Source organism: Tamandua tetradactyla, chromosome 17, assembly GCF_023851605.1.
Source record: "Tamandua tetradactyla isolate mTamTet1 chromosome 17, mTamTet1.pri, whole genome shotgun sequence".
NCBI classification, from domain to species: domain Eukaryota; kingdom Metazoa; phylum Chordata; class Mammalia; order Pilosa; family Myrmecophagidae; genus Tamandua; species Tamandua tetradactyla.
In genome coordinates this window covers 9,953,825-9,974,822 of record NC_135343.1, presented here as the reverse complement: position 1 = coordinate 9,974,822, position 20,998 = coordinate 9,953,825, and the positions used below count along the sequence as shown (strand labels likewise).

General features: G+C 36.0%; 1 protein-coding gene across 4 annotated transcripts in view; it reads left to right on the top strand.

Moving 5' to 3' along the window:
* DHX57 (DExH-box helicase 57) overlaps positions 1 to 20,998 on the top strand; it is a 176,037-nt gene that overhangs the window by 153,069 nt on the left and 1,970 nt on the right. For all 4 annotated transcript variants that reach the window (XM_077134030.1, XM_077134032.1, XM_077134031.1 and 1 more), the window contains 10 exons: positions 297 to 393; positions 1,160 to 1,333; positions 1,794 to 1,994; positions 3,894 to 4,170; positions 9,684 to 9,779; positions 9,869 to 9,952; positions 12,327 to 12,461; positions 13,164 to 13,238; positions 15,846 to 15,980; positions 18,676 to 18,876. In XM_077134030.1, coding sequence (XP_076990145.1) covers positions 297 to 393; positions 1,160 to 1,333; positions 1,794 to 1,994; positions 3,894 to 4,170; positions 9,684 to 9,779; positions 9,869 to 9,952; positions 12,327 to 12,461; positions 13,164 to 13,238; positions 15,846 to 15,980; positions 18,676 to 18,876 — 1,475 coding nt within the window. The remainder of the gene's footprint in view (positions 1 to 296; positions 394 to 1,159; positions 1,334 to 1,793; positions 1,995 to 3,893; positions 4,171 to 9,683; positions 9,780 to 9,868; positions 9,953 to 12,326; positions 12,462 to 13,163; positions 13,239 to 15,845; positions 15,981 to 18,675; positions 18,877 to 20,998) is intronic.

Sequence of the window (20,998 nt, the reverse complement as noted above, 5' to 3'; positions counted from 1 at the left end):
TTTTAAAAACTTTGCTAATGACTTCTCATATAACTTAAGGCATTATATTTTTCCACACCTCAGTTTTTCCTATTGTTGAAAGATAATACTCCATTCATTTTATAGTTATTAAGTTAAAAAATATTTAAAATCATAATTTCTTTTTTTTTAAGCCCTTGGGGACCTTACAAAGAAAAGAAAGTTAACAGTCCAGGTTCTCAGATTAATGCATTTTTTTTTGTTTAAAGGAGCTTTATCATCTATATTAGTTTTCCCTTTTTTGCATTTGTCAGCTTGATTCTTTTTTCTCTACCCAGGTGCTATACTTGTGTTTTTACCGGGTCTAGCAGAAATCAAAATGCTTTACGAACAGCTACAGTCTAATTCTCTTTTCAACAACAGACGTAGTAAACGGTAAGTTCTTTTCTATATCCTTAATTATTATCTGCTGCAGTTTTGGGAAGATGAATAGCCACATCTCTTTTATAGTCATTCCTCTTTATAGAACCAGGTGTTGTTCCTCAAGAATATTTGTTTATGCCAGCCAGATATTGGGAAGCTTGTTTGCTCCAGGAAATCCGTTATTTCCATCCATTAGAGAAAAATATTTCTCTTCACTTAGATAGTGACTTAGCAAACTCCTCATGTAATTTCAGTTGCCAGATACTTGGGACAAGGGAGGTAAACCAGTGCTAGTAACGATGAAGAAATGCTACCATTTTGAGAAAAAATAATTTGCAGCGTTTCCTTTCCAGTGGCAGGACATACTGGGTATGCCTTCATATCTAAGGGTAAAATTATTTGACAGGTAAATTGTCCTAAGAAATACAGAATGACGTTTCTTAGCTTACATCACTGTCTCTCCTTCTCTTTCCCTGGATTTAAAGGTAGAGAGAAAAGAAGAGAGTCTTCCTTGGTTAGTTTGCTCTGGGCTTGTTAATTGTAGAATCAGCTGTTTATTTCTGTAGATTATCACCAAATTAAACTCCCTTGTTTTTCCCAAGTTGCTGCAATGTTTTTAGTTATAGACCTGTATAAATATTTTTGTAATGATTAGAAAGAGCATTCCCTTCCTTATTACTTAGAATCATATTTGGTAGTCTTCCTAGAAATTCATCCACTGTGATCTGATTCCAATGCTTTGGGTTACAATGTTTAATGTGCATTTTTTCTCTTTCAGATGTGTTATTCATCCACTTCATTCATCTCTCTCCAGTGAAGAGCAGCAAGCTGTGTTTATAAAGCCTCCTGTAGGTGTAACTAAGATTATAATTTCCACCAATATTGCTGAGACCTCTGTAACCATCGATGATGTTGTTTATGTCATTGATTCTGGAAAAATGAAAGAAAAGAGGTATTCTCTTTTGCTGATATAAAAGAAGAGCTAAAAATGCCTCATTTAGGGTAACAGTTATTTATGGCTAATGCTGTTAAGTGACATGGGTTACTATTCGACAGAAACACTTCATGAGAACTGTATGTGGAAGTGTGATTAATTCTGTATAGCCAGGACCATGAATCTTAAGTCACCTGGAGGTGGAAAATTTAGAGGCAATGAATTATTTTTCTTAAGTGCTTTTTTACATGTGCTTTAATGAAGAACAGTTGAATAAATAAACTGTACGTATTGACACTTGATACCTTTTAAGATTAGCACAAGGTGTTTCCACCAGATGCCTAACCATCCCAGAACCCACAGGTCACTGTGTCCTTCTACAGAACTGAGGTAGTTCTGCTCTTCTGCCATGCCAAGTAAAATCTTGGCCATGTTTTGTAAAATAACTCTCTTTTTCATATTTTCTTTTTATTTATAGATATGATGCCAGCAAAGGGATGGAAAGTCTAGAGGACACTTTTGTATCTCAAGCTAATGCTCTGCAAAGGAAAGGCCGAGCAGGCCGTGTTGCTTCTGGTGTCTGCTTCCATCTGTTCACCAGCCATCACTACATGCACCAGCTTTTAAAGCAGCAGCTACCAGAAATACAAAGAGTGCCATTGGAACAGCTGTGTCTAAGGTACATCTTTTTTTTTTTAATTTATTTTATTTTATTTTATTATTTTTTTAATTTAAATTAAAATTTATCACTTTTTTAATTAATTAAAAAAATTAACACATTTAGAAATCATTCCATTCTACATATGCAATCAGTAATTCTTAATATCATCACATAGATGTATGATCATCATTTCTTAGTACATTTGCATCGATTTAGAAAAAGAAATAGCAAGATACCAGAAAAAGAAATAAAATGATAATATAGAGAAAAAAATAAAAATACAAAATACAAAAAATATATATAAAAAAAACAAACAAACAGACAAACAAAAAAAACTATAGCTCAGATGCAGCTTCATTCAGTGTTTTAACATAATTACATTACAATTAGGTAGTATTGTGCTGTCCATTTTTGAGTTTTTGTATCTAGTCCTGTTGCACAGTCTGTATACCTTCAGCTCCAATTACCCGTTATCTTACCCTGTTTCTAACTCCTGATGGTCTCTGTTACCAATGACATATTCCAAGTTTATTCTCTAATGTCGGTTCACATCAGTGGGACCATACAGTATTTGTCCTTTAGTTTTTGGCTAGACTCACTCAGCATAATGTTCTCTAGGTCCATCCATGTTATTACATGCTTCATCAGTTTATTCTGTCTTAGAGCTGCATAATATTCCATCGTATGTATATACCACAGTTTGTTTAGCCACTCGTCTGTTGATGGACATTTTGGCTGTTTCCATCTCTTTGCAATTGTAGATAATGCTGCTATAAACATTGGTGTGCAAATGTCCGTTTGTGTCTTTGCCCTTAAGTCCTTTGAGTAGATACCTAGCAATGGTATTGCTGGGTCATATGGCAATTCTATACTTAGCTTCCTGAGGACCCGGCAAACTGCCTTCCACAGACGTTGTACCATTTGACAGTTCCACCAATAGTGGATAGTGTACCTCTTTCTCCACATCCTGTCCAGCACTTGTTATCCTGTGTCTATGGTCTGGTCTTAGGAAATTGGGAGGGCTGGCGGCCAGAACAAAGGCAGTGGCAGCACAAACGAAGAGGAAGGGATTTGAGAAGAACTTTAGAAGTTGACTGACCAGTGACAGAGGGGGAGAGAAGGGGAAAATGTAATATATGTAGTACATATAATTTAAAAGCAACACGAAGATACCGCAGTAGAAAAATATGGTAAGTTATATAGGGCAGCATGGTTCACCCTTATTTTTTCTTTAATCATTTGAAACTTCAGTAAGTAGATTAGGTCAATGCATATCTTAATGTGAAACACCTTAGGTGGAAAAAAGCTAGGTACCAAATAGGTAAACACTCAGAAAAACATAAAACTGTATGTAAATAAGTTGACAACTGAGAAAGGAATTAGAAGTGAAGTAAATAAAATTTTATGCATGTTAGAATTTTCTCTTTTGAAAATTTGCTTAGGTTCATAATTTAAAACAATAACTAATTTAAGAGTTATCAAAAATCAGGCCACTTTTTAATCTATCTATATATTAACTATATAAATAATCAGATTAATTATATAGATAATTAGCAGATCTTGAAAAAAAGTAGATCATTTGAATTTTAATTCATAATTTGAACCTATTGGTATGGAAAGAACATTTTGAAAGCTTATGCAGAGGATTTTTATCACATTCTGAACCTGAAATTGTTTCTGTAGTTTATTGCTAAGAGAAGTAGAAGATAGAGATTTTTTTGTTTGGTTGGTTTATTTTGTTTTGTTTACATCAGAGAGTGTTTTAAAATGTATTCAAACAAATACTATTGGGTTTATTCAAGCAAGTATTTGGGAAATTACAATTTATTCTCACCAAGAAAAAAAGTTATCTTACTCTTACCTGTTATCACCCCACCAGAAATGAGATTAAGAAATTATTTTGTTTTGTTTTTTCAGAATTAAAATTTTAGAGATGTTTAACACTCACACTCTCCAGTCTGTATTCTCTTGTCTCATTGAACCTCCACACAATGATTCTCTCCGTGCCTCAAAAATACGATTACGAGCCTTGGGAGCATTAACTCAAGATGAAAAATTGACGCCTCTCGGATATCACTTGGCTTCTCTGCCTGTGGATGTGAGAATCGGCAAATTGATGTTATTTGGGTCCATCTTCCGCTGTTTGGACCCTGCACTCACCATTGCTGCCAGTTTGGCCTTTAAGTCTCCGTTTGTAAGTAAATAACATTCATCCAAACTGGAGTCATAAATCTCTTAAGAGGATCATGAGGGGTTTCAGGGGATGTTGTGAGCCCCTTAAAAATTTTCTTGAGAATATGTTTTATGTGAATTTTTCAGGGCAAAATGTTCATAACTTTCATCCGATCCTCAAAAAGGTCCATGCCTCAAATAAAGACTAAAAACTAGATTATTAGAATAATCTAAATGTGCTCTTTCTTGTATCTGCTGTACTTGCTCATGACAGAAAAATCAGAAAATGTAAGCAAGCAAAAGGTGTCCGGCAGATTTTGAAAGGCAGTATATTAATTTGATTCCTTTGGAACCATTCTTGCCTCTATTTTTTAAAAAAACACCTTTATTAAAATATAATTCACTTAGCATATGAGTCACCTATTTAAAGTGTATGATTCAGTAGTTTTCACAGATATGTGCAACTATCACCCCAATTCTAGAACATTTTCGTCCCCTCATAAAGAAATCCCATACCCATTAGTTATTACTTCCCTATCCCTGCAGCCCCAGCCCCCTTAGCCCTAGAAAATCACAGATCTATTTTCTGTCTTTATTTATTTGCCTGTTCTGTATATTTTGTGTTAATGGAGTTATATATTATGTAGTCTTTTTTTCTTTTATTAATGTGGTCTTTCGCAGCTGGCTTCTTTGACTTGGCATGATTTCAAGGTTCATATCAGTCCTTAACTCCTTGTTATGGTCAAATACTAGTCTATTAAATGGATATATCACATTTTATTTATCCATTCTTCATGGGTTGTTTCTACCTTTTGGTATATTATGAACAATACTGTTGAAAATGTGTACAAGCTTTTGTGTAGACATGTTTTCATTTCTCTTGGTTATAGACCTAGGAATGGAGTTCCTATGTCAAATGGGAACTCTACATTTTAGTGATTCTCATTCTCAGTAGTTATGTTCTATAAAGTCACCACAAACCCTGAATTAGTGAATGCTAAATCACTGTTCCTACAGGAAATGCAGGATTAGCTTCCTATGAGTCCCTGGTCACATTTTCATCATCAGATCAATACATAACCTTGTTTAATGTGATTCTGTTCAAAGATACCTCATTTCATATAAATTGTTGATATGTTAACACTGAACTCATGGCCAACAGCACTAACTCATGCCTGAATGAAGCTGTTCTAGTTTGCAAGCTGCTGGAATACGATATACCAGAAATGAGATAACTTTTAAAAAGGGAAACTTATTAAATTGCAAGTTTACAGTTCTAAGGCTGTGAAAATGTCCAAATTAAGGCACCAACAAGAGATTACCTTCACTCAAGAAAGGCTGATGAAATTCAGGGTTTCTCTCTTAGCTGGAAGGGCACATGGTGAAGTCTGCTAGCTTTCTCTCTTGGCTTTTTGTTTCATGAAGCTCCCCCAGGGAGGGTGTTTTCCTTCATCTCCAAAGGTCTCTGGCTGTGTGGGCTCTCATGGCTCTTTCCAGAATGGTTCCCTGTTAAAGGGCTCCAGTAAGCAACCCCACCTTGAATGGGTAGAGACACATCTCCATGGAATCCATCTAATCAGAAGTTACCACCCACAATTGGGTGGGTCACATCTCCATGGGAACAATAAAAAAGCGGGGAGCATCCAGCAATATTGAATGAGGATTAAAGAACATGTCTTTTCTGGGGTCCACAACAGATTCAAACCAGCACAGAAACTTATCACTGTATTTTCACTATAAGGCACATCACTGTCTTCTTGTGGTGAGGACACTAGACAGAACTTCAGCAGGACACTCAGGGGCTATTTTAAACAGCAAAATCACCAACAAAAGCACAAAAATATGAAAAACATGGCACTAAATATCTTCCAAAAGGAACGTCTGTTTATGAGAGCCAAAACAAGAATTCAACTTCATCTGGGAACACGTGTATCAGACAACTACAAAAGTTTTCACCATTCCATGCATTTCTGAAAATACTGAAAAAGTGTCACAAATATTGATTTTAGGTTACAAATACATTTTAGCAAGTACGTTTATTCAGAAATACAGAATTCTTGAATAATGAGGATTGACTGTATGTTTTAACTTTTTGAGGAACTGCTAGACTGTTTTCCAGGTTAGTCATATCATTTTACATTCCCAACAGCCAAATATGAAAGTTTTGATTTCTCCGTATCCTCACTGTTATGAAGCTGTAGTAACCCCAGAAAAACACATTCTTATACTGAATCCATTCTTGTAGGTGTGAACCCATTATAAGTTGGATCTTTTGATAAGGTTACTTCATTTAAGCTTTGTATGGCCCAGGCCAGGTAGGATGGGTCTTAATCCTATTGCTAGAGTCCTATATAAGCAGGATGAATTCAGTCATGAGAAAGAGAAAGCCAGAGGAAGCAAGAAGCTGAAATGGAACCCAAAAGAGAAGGAAGAGACCAGGAGACACCACCATGAGCCTTGCCATGAATGTGAGAGAGGTATCAAGGATCACCAGTGGCTAGTCCTAGAACACCACAATCTTTGCGGAAAAAGCAGTGCCTTGATGATACCCTGATATAGACATTTTCCCAGCCTCAAAACCACGAGCTAATAAATTCCCATTGTTTAAGCCAACCCACTTCATGGTATTTGCTTTGAGCAGCCTAGGAGACTAAAGCAGATTTTGTAACTGGGAGAGAAAGGTGCTGCAATTACAAACACCAAAAATGTGGAAACAACTTGGGAGTGGGTACTGGGTAGAGGTAGGGATTGGGCACTGGGTAAAGGCTGGAAGAACTGGAAGGTGCTTGATAGAAAAGGCCTAGCTTGCTTTGAAGAGAATTCTGTTAGAAATATGGATGCTAAAGGAACTTCTAATGAGGCCTTAGAAGGAAATGATGAATATGTTCTCTTATTCTCTGGGCTGTTTTTTTCACTTTTTTTAGTGTCCTTTGAAGCACAAACGTTTTTAATATTGATGAAATCCATTATGTCTTTTTTCTTCTGTTGCTCCTGCTTTTGGTGTCATATCTAAGAATCCATTGCCAAATCTAGGGTCCTGAAGACTTATCCCTATGTTTCCTTCAAGAGTTTTATAGGATCACCTCTTACATACATTTATGTCATTGATTCATTTGAGTTAATTTTGTATATGGTGTGAGGTAAGGGTCCATCTTCATTCTTTTATGTATGGCTATCCAGATTTGTTGAAAAGATTCATTTTTCCCCATTAAATGGTCTTGGCATTCTTGTTGAAAATCATTTGACAGTAGATATATGGGTTTATTTTGGAACTCTCAATTTTATTCCATTGATTTATATATCTATCCTTATGCACGATCATAATTACTGTAGCTTTCTAATAAATTTTGAAATCAGGAAGTGTGAGCCCTCTAACTTTGTTCTTCTTTTTCAAAATTGTTCTGGCTATTTGGTGTCCCTTGTATTTGTATACATATTTTTGAAGTAGCTTGTCAATTTTTACAAAGAAGCCAACTGGGATTCTGATAGGGATTGTGTTGAATTTGTAGATCAATTTGGAGAATATTGCCATCTTAATAATAGTAAGTCTTTGGTCCATGAGCATAGAATGTCTTTTCATTTATTTACATCTTTAATTTCTTTCAACGGTGTTTTGTAGTTTTCAGAGTATAAGTTTTGCATTTCTTTTATTAAATGTGTTCCTCAGTATTTTATTCTTTTCAATGCTTTTATAAATGGAATTGTTTTCTTCATGTCATTTTCAGGTTATTCATTGCATATATATAGAAATACAATTGTTTCTGTTTATCAATTTGGACTTTTCAATTGTTGAACCTCATTTATTAGTTCTCAGCTTTTCAGTGGATTCTTTAAGATTTTCTATATATAAGATCATGTCATCTGCAAATAGAGAGTTTTTTGTCTTTTCCTCTCCAATTTGGATGCCTTTTATTTCATTTTCATACCCATTTCCCCTAACTAGAACCTCCAGTACAATATTAGATACAAGTAGCAGCAGTAGACATCCTTGTCTTGTTCTTGATCTTAGGGGAAAAGCAACGATTTCTCACGATTTAGTATGGTGTTAGCTGTGAATTTTCTGTAGATGCCCTTTTCAGGTTAGGGAAGTTTCTTTCCATTCCTAATTTGTTGAGTGCTTTTATCATGAAAGAGTATGGGATTTTTTCAGATTCTTCTTCTGCATATATTGAGATGATTATGTGTTTTTTGTGTTTTATTCTATTGATAAAGCTTATTATAATTATTTTACAGATGATAAACCAAGCTTGCATTAGTGGGATAAATCCCACTTGGTTATGATGTATAAGTCTTTTTATGTGGTGGTGTATTTCTGTTACTGATTTCTAATTTCATTCTTTTGTGGTTGGAAAGTACTTTGTATTATTTCAATCCTTTTAAATTTATTGGGATTTGTTTTCTGGCTTGTCATGAGGTCTAGTCTTGGAGTATGTTCCCTGTACACTGGAGAAGAATGTATAGTCTGCTGTTACTGAGTGGAGTGTCATCTGCCTTTATTTTTCCAGGGCTTATCTATGTAGGTAGTGGGATAACTGTAATTATTTTCTGCAGTAGTAATGTTTTATTTCATTGAATTGTAAACATTCAGATATGCAAAAAGATCTTAGTCTAGCCCTCTCATTTCACAACAGAGACAAAACCAAGGCCCAGAAGAGGTAAGGTAACCTGCTTAGGCTGCATAATCAGTATCAATATTGGGAACAGGATCTGTATTGCCTGTTTCTCAAATCATCTAAATAAACCTCTCGCTGACCATTTTCTTTTATTGGAATACTGAGAGTTCATTTGAAATATTGACGTCATCCTTAGCCAAAACTGAGTCCCTTGTCCTTTGCTGGGCTCTATGAACATAATTTTAATCTGCTGAATGTAATCCTTTTCCCACTGGCATTCCTTCAAAGGAAGGAACTGATATACAAAACAGAGAGAAGCATTATACTATAGTTGCTTAAAACAGTTTTCACGGTGATAGAGCTGGGGCCTTGGTTTCGCTTGCAAAAGCTCACGCTGGAATCTTTAGAGCCTGAGAAAGCAGAGGAGCATCAATTGGGAGGGGGTGTTTGTTAGGTGGAGAGAGCAGTGAAAATTATATTCTCTGTAAATTTGGCAAATTTTTAGAGGAAGCGAGGGCCTGTAAACTTTATGAAAATAGGAGGAAAGCATTAGTTATGGATATAGAAATAAGGGAGACTGGTATAAAAGACAAGGAAGAATCTGTAGAATTTAGATAAGATACCACAGAGTGAAGAGAAATTTAGATCAGCTTTTAAAGCAAGTGGCTCTTTGATGGCATTATGCTATTTAAAACTAAAAGACCCAGAAAAGCTTATTTTGAGTGGGCAGGCAAATTCACAAGGACAGATGAGACCGTTAGTTTGTCAGTTTGATTATAATTGCTTTTAATCAGCCACACACTGAGGACACTTTGTTCCACACGAAGTGCTCTCTCAGGGCACCTGGCTTGAGTAGTAAGAAGGTGCCATTTAAGTACCTTGAGATAAAATACATCCTTCAAATTGGGTTTTCCTCATGTAGGTGTCTCCCTGGGATAAAAAAGAGGAAGCTAACCAGAAAAAGCTAGAATTTGCCTTCGCAAACAGTGATTACCTGGCCCTTTTACAAGCATATAAGGTAAGTCCATATCCTAATAGTTGAGGTTTATTACAAGTGTTGGAAAGAAAGACAACATTAAGTTCAATTTGGTTTTCTCTAAAATTTAGGGATGGCGGCTAAGTACAAAAGAAGGTGTACGTGCAAGTTATAATTACTGCAGGCAAAACTTCTTGTCTGGGAGAGTTCTTCAGGTGAGCGATTTCTGTAGCAGTTTTTCATTCATTTTCTATTGTAGTAGCTCACCAGAGGTGTTGCAACTTTGTCTCACTTGTCTTGCCTTGACATGGAAAATGTTATTTCTGAAATATACTTGGCTTAACCAGCTGTGTAAAACAGATTCCTGAAGTAGGTATGACATCAAGCTTCTGTTCTGAACCTTTCATCTGACCCCATTTTCCTTTTTTTCCAGTAAATTTGTGTTTACTTACATGGAGAATAAGGTAGAATATAGGCTTTAAAGATTACTGCTTACTGGAAGTCACTTTTTAAAATAATTATACCAAGCATTCTTAACTTGGATCCATAAACCCTGATATCATATGCAAAATTGCATGCTTATACATATGGACATCATTCTGGAGAAAGTTCAAAGCTTTCATCATTCCTAATGAGGTATATGACCACCCCCAACTCCCTTATCCTCCCCCCAAACCAAAGAACTACTAAACCAGATTTTTATTGTTTATTTTTCTTATGATCACCAGAAGCTACTATATGTCAATAATAAGTATTCAAAACAGAGAAAGATTGATTAACTTTTCTGTGTAATAGGCAGGGCTTCTATCCTCTGTTGGAACAGTCTTTTAGGTCCCCTTCCAAGTGGCATGAGAAACCAGAATAAAGGTGGTACACATCTTGGCAAAGCATCTGTTTCATGCAGAGATTTTGGGGCTATGGAGGGGGATGGACTGTATTTTTCAGATTAAAATACTGATATATTATGGAGTAGAATGCAAAATTAATGCATTCTTAATAATTATTCGTACCTGACATTATTTATTATTATTTCTCTATCTCATAAGGGCCATCAAAGCAGAGACCTTGTCTTTTTTGTTCACCACTGTATCCCCATTGCCAAGAACAGTACTAAGCACACAGTTGTCACTCAGTAAAGATTCATTGAGTAAATGCATGAATGAGTGAATTTGGTTATTTAAGATGAATGAAGTAAGAGAACTCAAAACCATCCCAATGTTTGCCTTCACTCTCTGCTGCCTTTAGTTGTACCAGGGTGAGACATTTTGAGAAGATAGAGGTTGTAGCTTTATTCTAAATCCATCTAAAGCAATAATTCTCAATCCTGGCTGCACATTAAGTTCACCTTGGGAGCCCTTAAAAAAATGGATGAAACTGCCCAAGTTGCACCTTGCCCGATTAAATCTGGATCTCCGCAGGTAGGGTCTGAACATCTGCTGGCAGTTGTTGTCACTGCTGTTGTTGGTCTCACCAGGTGATTCTCATATGTAGGCAAGGTTGAGAACCACTGATCTTTTTTAAAATATATTGATCTTAAAGGGTATTTTATATAAAAGGGGCACACATAAATATTTTCTTTCACTGAAGATTTTAAGTGAAAATGAGTATATTCCCTTTAAATTACATATCTTACTAAATTGATTTCTTCTTTTTCCTCAACACATATGTCGATTTTGCTGTGATCTATGAAGTCCATCAAACATTAAACCCCACCTCAGATTGTAGGATTTTTGTTAAGATTTCAATAAAACTTTGTTATGAAGTAGAAATTCTAGATATTTAACTCTTAGTTATATTTTGCCATGTTAGCTATATGTACTTGAGCCATTCCAAGAAGATACTTCATTTGCTGTCAAGAGACCAGGGATGTGCTGCTTGGCATTTCATTCCTTGATTATCATTCTCTCTACCTCTATTATTTGACACGAAACTTCTATTTAAACAGAAGCCAGAGAGAAGAGATTTGCACTTCTCTTTCTCACTCTTGTGTTCAGCTACAAAAAAGGGTGTTTAAATCTAAACCACTTCATAACTTCCCTATTCTAGGAAGAGGTGTGAGCCAGTGAGACCACATGGTAAAAGAGGAGGGAAAGTTCTGCTAAGGTGAACATCCTGCTTCCATTTAAGGGAGTAGTACACTAACCACTCAAGGCACAAATAAGGAACTAAGAGGACTTGGCAGAAACACAAATAGGAAAAATGAGACAGTGTCGCAGCACTCTGAGTTGGGTTTTCAAACAAAATAAACTACATTTTTGCTGTCCTAAGAATTTCCAGGAAAATCAAACCTACCCAAAAATCCATTGACAGTGTTAAAAAAAAAAGTCATCTAAATAAATGATCTTTTGTGTTTTCTGAAATTTTAATATTTCTGTATAACTGTTTCAGCTCTGAAAGCTTGAGTGAGAACTGCCTTTTTGGAAATGAGTAGACAAGACATTTCTCATACCTGTTTGATAACTTGTATGAGCCTTATTGCTGCACACTGATGTGATACGTTTTTATGGCCACTCAATGTTGTAAGACTCTAAACTTACCTTCTTTGATATGTTGACACTCTTGCTTAAAGGTTCTTAACACTTCTTTCAGGAAATGGCCAGCCTCAAACGACAATTTACTGAACTGTTATCAGATATAGGGTTTGTAAAGGAGGGACTCAGAGCCAGGGAAATTGAGAAAAGGGCCCAAGGAGGAGATGGTGTATTGGATGCTACAGGAGAAGAGGTAAAGAATGTGTATTTAGCCCTTATTTCTCTTTAATTAGCACATAAATATTAATTTAGGAACACTTAACAGGCATTCTTCATTTAAGCCCTGTGAGCATTGCATTGGTGGCATTTTTGATTTTCTTCTTTCCACAAATAAGTATCAGCTACATTCAAAAACAGAGTATTTTTCTGTTAATTGCTGTTACTGGTTTTGTTTTTATATTTCACACTAATTCTTGGTAAATCCATATAAGGTAGATTAGACTTTCCAATAATGTATCCTCAAATCAACCCAGCCTTTTTCTAAACCGGGACAATTTTCTGTATAACTATAGGAAAAATACTTTTTCTATATGAACCCGATGCCTGTCTGTCCTAAGTGCAATTAGTACTTTCTTTCTGGCGATTTTGAACCAGAATCTTTTTCACTGTTGAGGCTTAGGAACCCTGGCTTTATAACTGCTTTGCTGATGTAGAAAGAATCATTGTGATCTCCCTGGGGTGAATCTTATGTGATGGTGATCCAGTAGCTTTATTTTTTACTTAGAAATAATTTTTTCTAGCAAAGAGATAGAAATTAGATGCTCTTTTTTGTAGATACAGATAAAATATTATGGCAAATTCCAGATCAGAATTTGGCAAATTTCCAGGTCAGACAGAAGTACCCAAATTAATTGGCAAAATTACTAATCAGTTTAATCCTGTATTTCCCTCATAGGCAAACTCAAATGCTGAGAACCCCAAGTTGATATCAGCAATGCTGTGTGCTGCTCTGTATCCAAATGTAGTGCAGGTAACAAACATTTTTCCTGGGTCTTCCTATTTTTTTTATCTACAGCCAAAGAATATAAATTTAGATACATACATCAGTCATCTTAAAGAGAAACACACACACACACACACACACACATATACACAGCCTTTTAAACTAGCAATTCCTTAGTGCCCATTTCCAGTCTTTCAAGTCACCAAAATCTGTTTAGATACATTGTTCAAGAATACATTTATTGGATAAAATAAGATGTCTCTTTAATCCTTCTGGCATGATGTTTCAGAAATTAAGATGGACATAAATGTCACACTGTCAGCCACCCTGTGCATAACTGATCTTTCTAGGTTAGATGTCAGCTTAATTTTACAACAGTTTCCCATTTATCCTTATTTCCTCTATACTCAACTAAAACCAGATAATCACAAATCAGTGCTTTGCCCTGGGACTACCTGTAGCCAGCCTTCTAAAGACCCCACTTGAGTGTGCTTTTGGACTTTTACCTGGGTTTTGATTATCCAGCCCTAATAAGAGACCATTTGAAGTATAGAAAGTATTTGAATGTGGAAGAGTAGAATCATTTCTCAAGGACTTAACTTTTTTGTCAACTGCTTAGTTAACTGCTGATTAATTATTCATTTTCGGCTTTAGCAGTTGTATGCTTTTCAAACTCTTTGAGACTTAAAAAAAATCATTTGGATGTCATTTTCTTGGTTTTGATATCATACTATAGTTATATATAAGGTATTAAATTACTATTAGGAAAAGCTGAAGAAAGAGTACAAGCTTCTGTTTTTGCAGCTTCCTGTGAGTGTATAATTACATCAAAACAAAAAGTTAAGAAGAAAAGAATAGTGGGAAAAAATGCTTTGGAGACTTTAAATGTAGAAACAAAAAAGATAAATGCGGTGTAAGAAATTTCCAGTGAAGTTTTATGTTTAAAACTTGTGAAGTCTATATGACAGTGAATTCACTATAAAACAGTGAAGTCTATATGTTTAAGAACACTTACAAATCATTAAGAAAGACTGAAAAAAGATTAACAATCTCATAGAAAAGTGAGAAAAGAACATTAATGAACATACATACAAAAATGTTTAGTGTTACTTATATGAAAATGCAAAGTAAAACAAAGAAATAGCTTTTTCCTTTTCAAATTAGCAAAAATCTTTTATAAATTATAATATTGTTTTATAAATTATAATAAGTCTTTTATAATATAATAAATCTTTTTATAAATCTTTTTATAATAAATCTTTTTATAATAAATATATAATGAATATATAATAAATTTAATAATATAATATAATAAATATAACATATATAAATTATATTATTTATAAATATATTTATAAATATTATTAATATTTATATATAATATTTATAAATATAATATATAAATTATATTATAATATAAATATAATAATATAATATAATGAACATAATAAATCTTTTTATAATCTTTTTATAATAAATATAATAAATCTTTTATAAATTATAATATTGTTGCTATCCTGAGCCCCCCAAAATGAGCATACTTTCTCTTGATAGGAATATAAATTAATATACCCTTTCTAGATAGCAGTTTCAATTCTACAGATTTATTGGGAAATAATTGCATGTATGCACAAAGATAAAGATAGAAGAATGTTCATTCCTGCACTGTCTAGAATTGCAAACAATCGACGTATTCAACAGTAGGGAATGTATTGGTTAAATTATTATAGATCTTTACAAGGTGCTGTATAACCACTTAGAATTATATTGTAAGGAAATCTCTAACAAAATGGAAAAATGTTCTCTTTCTCTCTCTATATATATATATATAAAGATATATATTATGTATATCTCTATATTATTTTTATTGTAGTCACATACATATAACATTTACTGTTTTAACCACTTTCAAGCATACAATTCAGTGGCATTCGTTACATTCATAATGTGCTATCACCATCCATTACCAACATGATATATTAAGTAAAAAAGTACATTATAAAAATGAATGATCCTATTTTAGTTTGATATCAGTATATATTTATATTATTGTGTTTTTTAATATCTATTTCTCTATATAAACATATCTAGCAAAGCTAAAATGATATTTATCAAATATTAGTGCTAATTTTTCTTAATTAGGGGATTACAGAAGATTTATTTTCTTTTTTTGCTAATGTATATTTTCTACAAAACTCATTATTTTTGTAAAAAGTACATATATTTCATAAGCTTTTCTTTATGCTTTTTTTTCCAAATGAAAATAGTCTGTTTATTCATAGAAAGTTGTTCCATTATGTTTTGAAAGAACTTCATCTGGAAATGATGTATTGAGATCGGTAGTACAGCACATCCCTGAACATCGTCACCAGTGGGAAGCTATGTACCTGGTAACTCCTGCAAACCTGAGATAGTTACATAGTTTCTTTCCCCACACGGCTGTTGTGGCCCAGTCACAGAGCTGCTGTGCCACATCCACACTTCTTGGTGGTAAAAAAAAAAAGATTTCAAAAGGAAACGAAGTGACAGGAATGAAACAACAGTCTTTCAAACAATACTGGTTGTGTGCCAGGGGATACTTCTTAAACGAAAATATATATTATAGATCTCTTTTCACAAATACCTGTTGTTTAGGTAAAAAGCCCAGAAGGGAAATTTCAGAAGACCAGTACTGGAGCTGTCAGAATGCAACCAAAATCAGATGAGTTGAAGTTTGTCACCAAGAACGATGGATATGTGCATATTCACCCTTCATCAGTGAATTATCAGGTCAGAATGGTGATGGATATGTTTACATATGGCTGGTCCTGGGCTGAGAAACACTGTCCTCAGCAGCACCACTGATTTGAAGAGTGTTGAATAAGTATAAGCACACTGGTAATTGGACTAATTCTGGAAAGACTATTTCCATTTTAAGAAAATTTTACTGGAAGCAAAAAGATACCCAAGCTTGCTTTCAGATGCAAAATTATTTCTTTTCAGTGGTGATTTGAGAAGTCTTGAGGTAACTGCATCACTGAATCCGAGCCTAAGAAGGGCACAAGTGACCCATGTTTGCTGTCCCTGCTTCCTCAGCTCTCATTCTTCCTTCAGCTGACTGTGGTGAGGCTTCTGCCTCCACCACACCACAAGACTGATCAGAGGTGACGAGCAGCCTCCTGGTTGCCAAATGCAGTGGGCGCCTCCTAGTCCTCACCTTCCTGACACTGCTGACCTCCTTCCTCTTGAAACTATCTTTGATGTTCTTTCTGCTTCTGCAAATGTCACTTTCTTTTATCTCTTTGATCATCTCTCCACATTCTTCTTTACTTGCTTTTCTCCTTTGCCCTGAAATAGTAGTGGTTCTGCCCTTAGTTCTGTTTTTCTCACCAAAGCATACATAGACATGCACATCCTGGTTTTGGCTGCCTCCTACACACTGTTACAGATCCCCACATCTCTTTCTCCACAGACCTGGGGTTTTTCCTGAGTCTCCTGTAAGAATCATCAACTATCCAGTCAACTCAAACTCAAAAGCTGAAACTCATTATCTCCCAATTCAGTCATCTGTTTGGCTGTTCCCTGTCTTGATTAATAGTACCATCTAAATCAGTACCTTGCTCCTTTTCTTCATACTCCAACCCAGTTGGTCACCAAGTCCCAACAATTCTGCCTTTTTGACATCTTAGGTTTGCCTACTCCTCTTATCCCCACTAGCACTTCTTCAGTTCAAACCCCAAACATCTGTCTCTTGTTGAAGTAACATAATAACCTTACTTCTGGTGCTTTCTTTCTCTAGTCATCTACACTACTGCTGCAAAATTATCTTTACAAAACATACATTTAATAATGTCATTTCCTTGCTTAAAACCCCTCTAATTTGGAGTACACTATTCTTTCACCTGACTCGTCCCATAAACTGGCCCCTTCCCATACCATATCCCCCACAACCCCATTCATCATTCTTGATGCTACATCAATACCAGACTACCAGTGGTGGCCTAAAACGCCATGCCTTGGACAGGCTGTTCTCTCTGTTTGGAATTGCATTCTCATTCTCAAGCAAGCTCCTACTTTTCTTTCCAGATTCCACTAAAAATCACTTCAGTACCCTTTTCTCTCCAAGCTGCTCTTTACTTCTACTGTTCCACCATCATACAATATATAGTTAGCCACTGTTGCATATATCACATTATTTTATGGTCTAATGTCTTATCTTCCTCATGAGATTGTGAAATTTTGTTCATTTTTACATTCTCAGTGGCTAACATGGTGCCTACCTGAAAGCAGAAGCTTAATTAAGTTGTAGCAAAGTTGAAGGAGAAAAAGGAGAAGAGAGGAATAAAGAGTTTGGGGTATTGGGGCTGGTTAACCCCCTGGAGCTACCAAGTACCAGCAAAGCATGAAAAGGAGCTCTTCACGTAGAGGGAGGAACTTGAGGGCCAGAGGTCATCCTCCTCTCAGCTGCATGTACACGTGGATCCTGGGGCCTGAGTGGGCTCCACTCCTCCTCTTTTGTGTTTACCATGACAGAGCCAAATCATTCATGCATCCATTCAGTATTTACTAGTGCCAGAAGCTAACAACAGCTATCTCAGGCTAATGACAAAAGCTATGAGGAAAAACATAGCAGGATAGAGAGTGACAGGGGAGGGGCCCTTTTAGATAGAGTGGTAAAAGAAGACTTCTCTGAGGAGAAAACAATTGAGCAGGTCCTAAATTAAGGATCCTTAGAGGAAACAAGTGCAAAGATCACAAGGTGGAAGCATATTGGATATTTTCTAAGAAATGGAAGAAAATGGATTGTGTCAGTGGAGTGGGCTGATTAGGGCAGGAGATGCATTTAAACAGACAGGAGTCAGGTCCTATAGGACCTTATAGGCTGTGGAAAGGATATACGGTTTTATTCTTGGAAAGCCACTGGGAGGTTTTGAGCCATAACTGGTTTTATGTTTTAAAAGATCATTGTGGCTGCTGTTTAGAAAACTATCAAGATGCAAAAATAAAAGTAGGGTGAGCATTTAGGAAGCATTTCAGTAGTGTACATGAGATGCTGATGGTTTGTACTAAGGTGGTAGCTGTAGTAGTGGTGAAAATATGTTGATTCATTATGTATTTTGAGAACAGCTAACAGGGCTTAGTGATGATAGAGTGGTGGGGGGGAGAAAACTCTAAGTTCGGGACTTGGTTAACTAACTAGGTGAATGGGGGTATCATTTACTAAGATGGCAAACATTGCAAGGAGCAGAGGAGAATCAAAAATTCCTTTTGTACACAAGAAGTTTGGAATGCTTATTAGATGCCCAAGTAAAGATGTCAAATAGGCAGTTGCCCATGCAGATCTGGAGCTGAGAGGAAAGGCACAGACTGGAGATAAGTTTTAGGAGATATTAATGTACAGGTAACATTTAAATCCATGGGACTGGTGAGTATCCCTTTTGTTGCCAGGGATTTCACTATTGTAACCTTAGATGTTATGTTATAGGTCAGACACTTTGACAGCCCCTACCTTGTGTACCATGAGAAGATCAAAACAAGTCGGGTGTTCATCCGAGACTGCAGCATGGTGTCTGTGTATCCACTGGTCTTGTTTGGAGGAGGTCAAGTGAATGTGCAGCTTCAGAGGGGAGAGTTCATTGTTTCCTTGGATGATGGTTGGATCCGTTTTGCAGCTGTCTCCCATCAGGTAATGAATAATTGGTGTCTTCTACAACACTTGGGTCATGACAGGCTTTGATAATAACAAATATAAGGTATTCCTTTAGGTATCAAGAACAACAGCGCTAATGAGCCAATTAAGAAGGAATGAAAGGTCTGCAATGAGAGAGAGAATAAAAAGAGGGGGCTGAATTGAGGCTAGGGGTGAGCTCCAGTAGGAGTTCCAGGAAACACACTGGGAGGGGAAACCCAGGATGGGTTAGTGTGGAAGGTTCAGTTTCAAGACAAGCTGTAAGTGAGTGAAGGCACTGGGGCTTCCTTATTGTTATGTAAATATTATCAAAGAAAAGTCAGAAAATACAGATAAGCAAAAGTAAATAAAAATCACCCTGATTCCAATGCCTTTTAAAAAACAAATACGTAAAGAAGAAGGTGGGTCTGAATTCTAAGCTGTTGCCTATTATGCTCAGGACCCAGTTATTTATCATGTGATGGAGTCTTTGTGAAAGGCATTTAATGGGAATATATGTTTAAGAAATAAAAATTCATCTTAACATTTGCATCTTTTAGACCTCTTATGTTGCAAGAAACAGAAACACCAACTCAAACATTAAGGGAAGTTATCAGCCTCTTTAACTGTAAGGATTAGAGCAGCTTCTGTCCAAAAGAAACATACTGTGAGCCACATAGGGAATTTAAAAATTTTATAGTAGTCCCATTAAAAAGTAAAAAGGAATAGATTAAATTTTAGTATAATTTCCTTAACCTAATACATTCAAAATGCTTTAATTTCAACATGTAATCAATATAAAAACTATTGACACATTTTACGTTCTTTTTCATTATAAACTTTCAAAATCTGGTGTATATTTTACATTTACAACACATCTCCATTTGGACTAGCCACATTTCAGGCACTCAATAGCCACATATGGCTGCTGTAATGGACAGTGAAGGTCAAGAGAGCCAGGCAGATTGTTTTGATGTAGCAGCTCTATGACAAGAGCCTGGCTGACCTTGTGGTAAAGAGATGGCTACAGGAGCTCCTGGCTTGTCTGTGCAACACGCATCCAAAAGGGAAGACACGAACCTTCTTTCCTAAAAGCTCATCAAACCTCCTCTCCTAAACCAATTCCTGTGGCCAAAGAAATGTCAGGGACTGATTACTAAGGCCCAGATTATATGACCCATTCACCCTGGCAAGGCAAGGCTTGTGGCACGAACGTATCAAATCAGGGTCCAAACTGCACAGATGATCACAGTGGAAGAGAGGAGAAGAGATGTTGGGAAGACGTCTGTAGTCCACTACAGCATCAGGATGAGCAAAATGCTTTTAACAACACAGAGCTACTTCCCTCTCCAAAAGCATAAAAGGTATCCCAAAGCTAAAAAGATTTTTTTTGTTTGATACCCACTCTTTTTAATTTTCTACCTTTCTGCTTCTCTCTCTTAGACCATGTGTGAATAAGGATCTTTATATGGATAGTCAGGTGCAACAAGGATGAGTGACATCAGATATGTATAAAAGGAAAGTTGATTAGTATTCACAGTTCCTGGAACAGAGAGGAGCAGCAGGCCTCAGAGAGTAGCACAGGAAACGCCTCAGGAGTGGCAGCTCAGCAGGCAGGCAGGGAGCCAAAGGTTACAGAGAACCTGGTGACTCGGCCTTATGATGTTACATGGTAGAGCTGTAGCAGTTGGTCAAGTGAGAGGAGGAATTGGGGGGTTTGTATTTGACTTTTGCTGGGGGTGGGGTGGGGGGGTGCAAACCTGGATAGGAAGAGCAGAGGAGAGGGAGAAGCTGCTTCTCTTGTTATCAGCACATGTCAGAGTGGTCACTGAGGAACTTACTGACAGGGTCTGAGACGTGGAGGCATTACCACAGGGCACAGCCCTTCAGTTATTTTAATCCCCTACAGAGCAGATGGTAGAAGTTACCTGAGCTTTAATATAGAGAATATAACATAAGAACCTTACTTTCAGATTTTACATTCTTTTAATGAGATGTGATAGAGTAACCCTTTTAATGAACCCCAAGTTAGTATATTACAGAACTGGCATTGAGTTCCTATAGTTAGTTCCTATAGTTCCTATAAGTCAAGAAAACTTAGCACTTTTAGACTGAAAACCTAATTAGTTTTGCTTGTTCT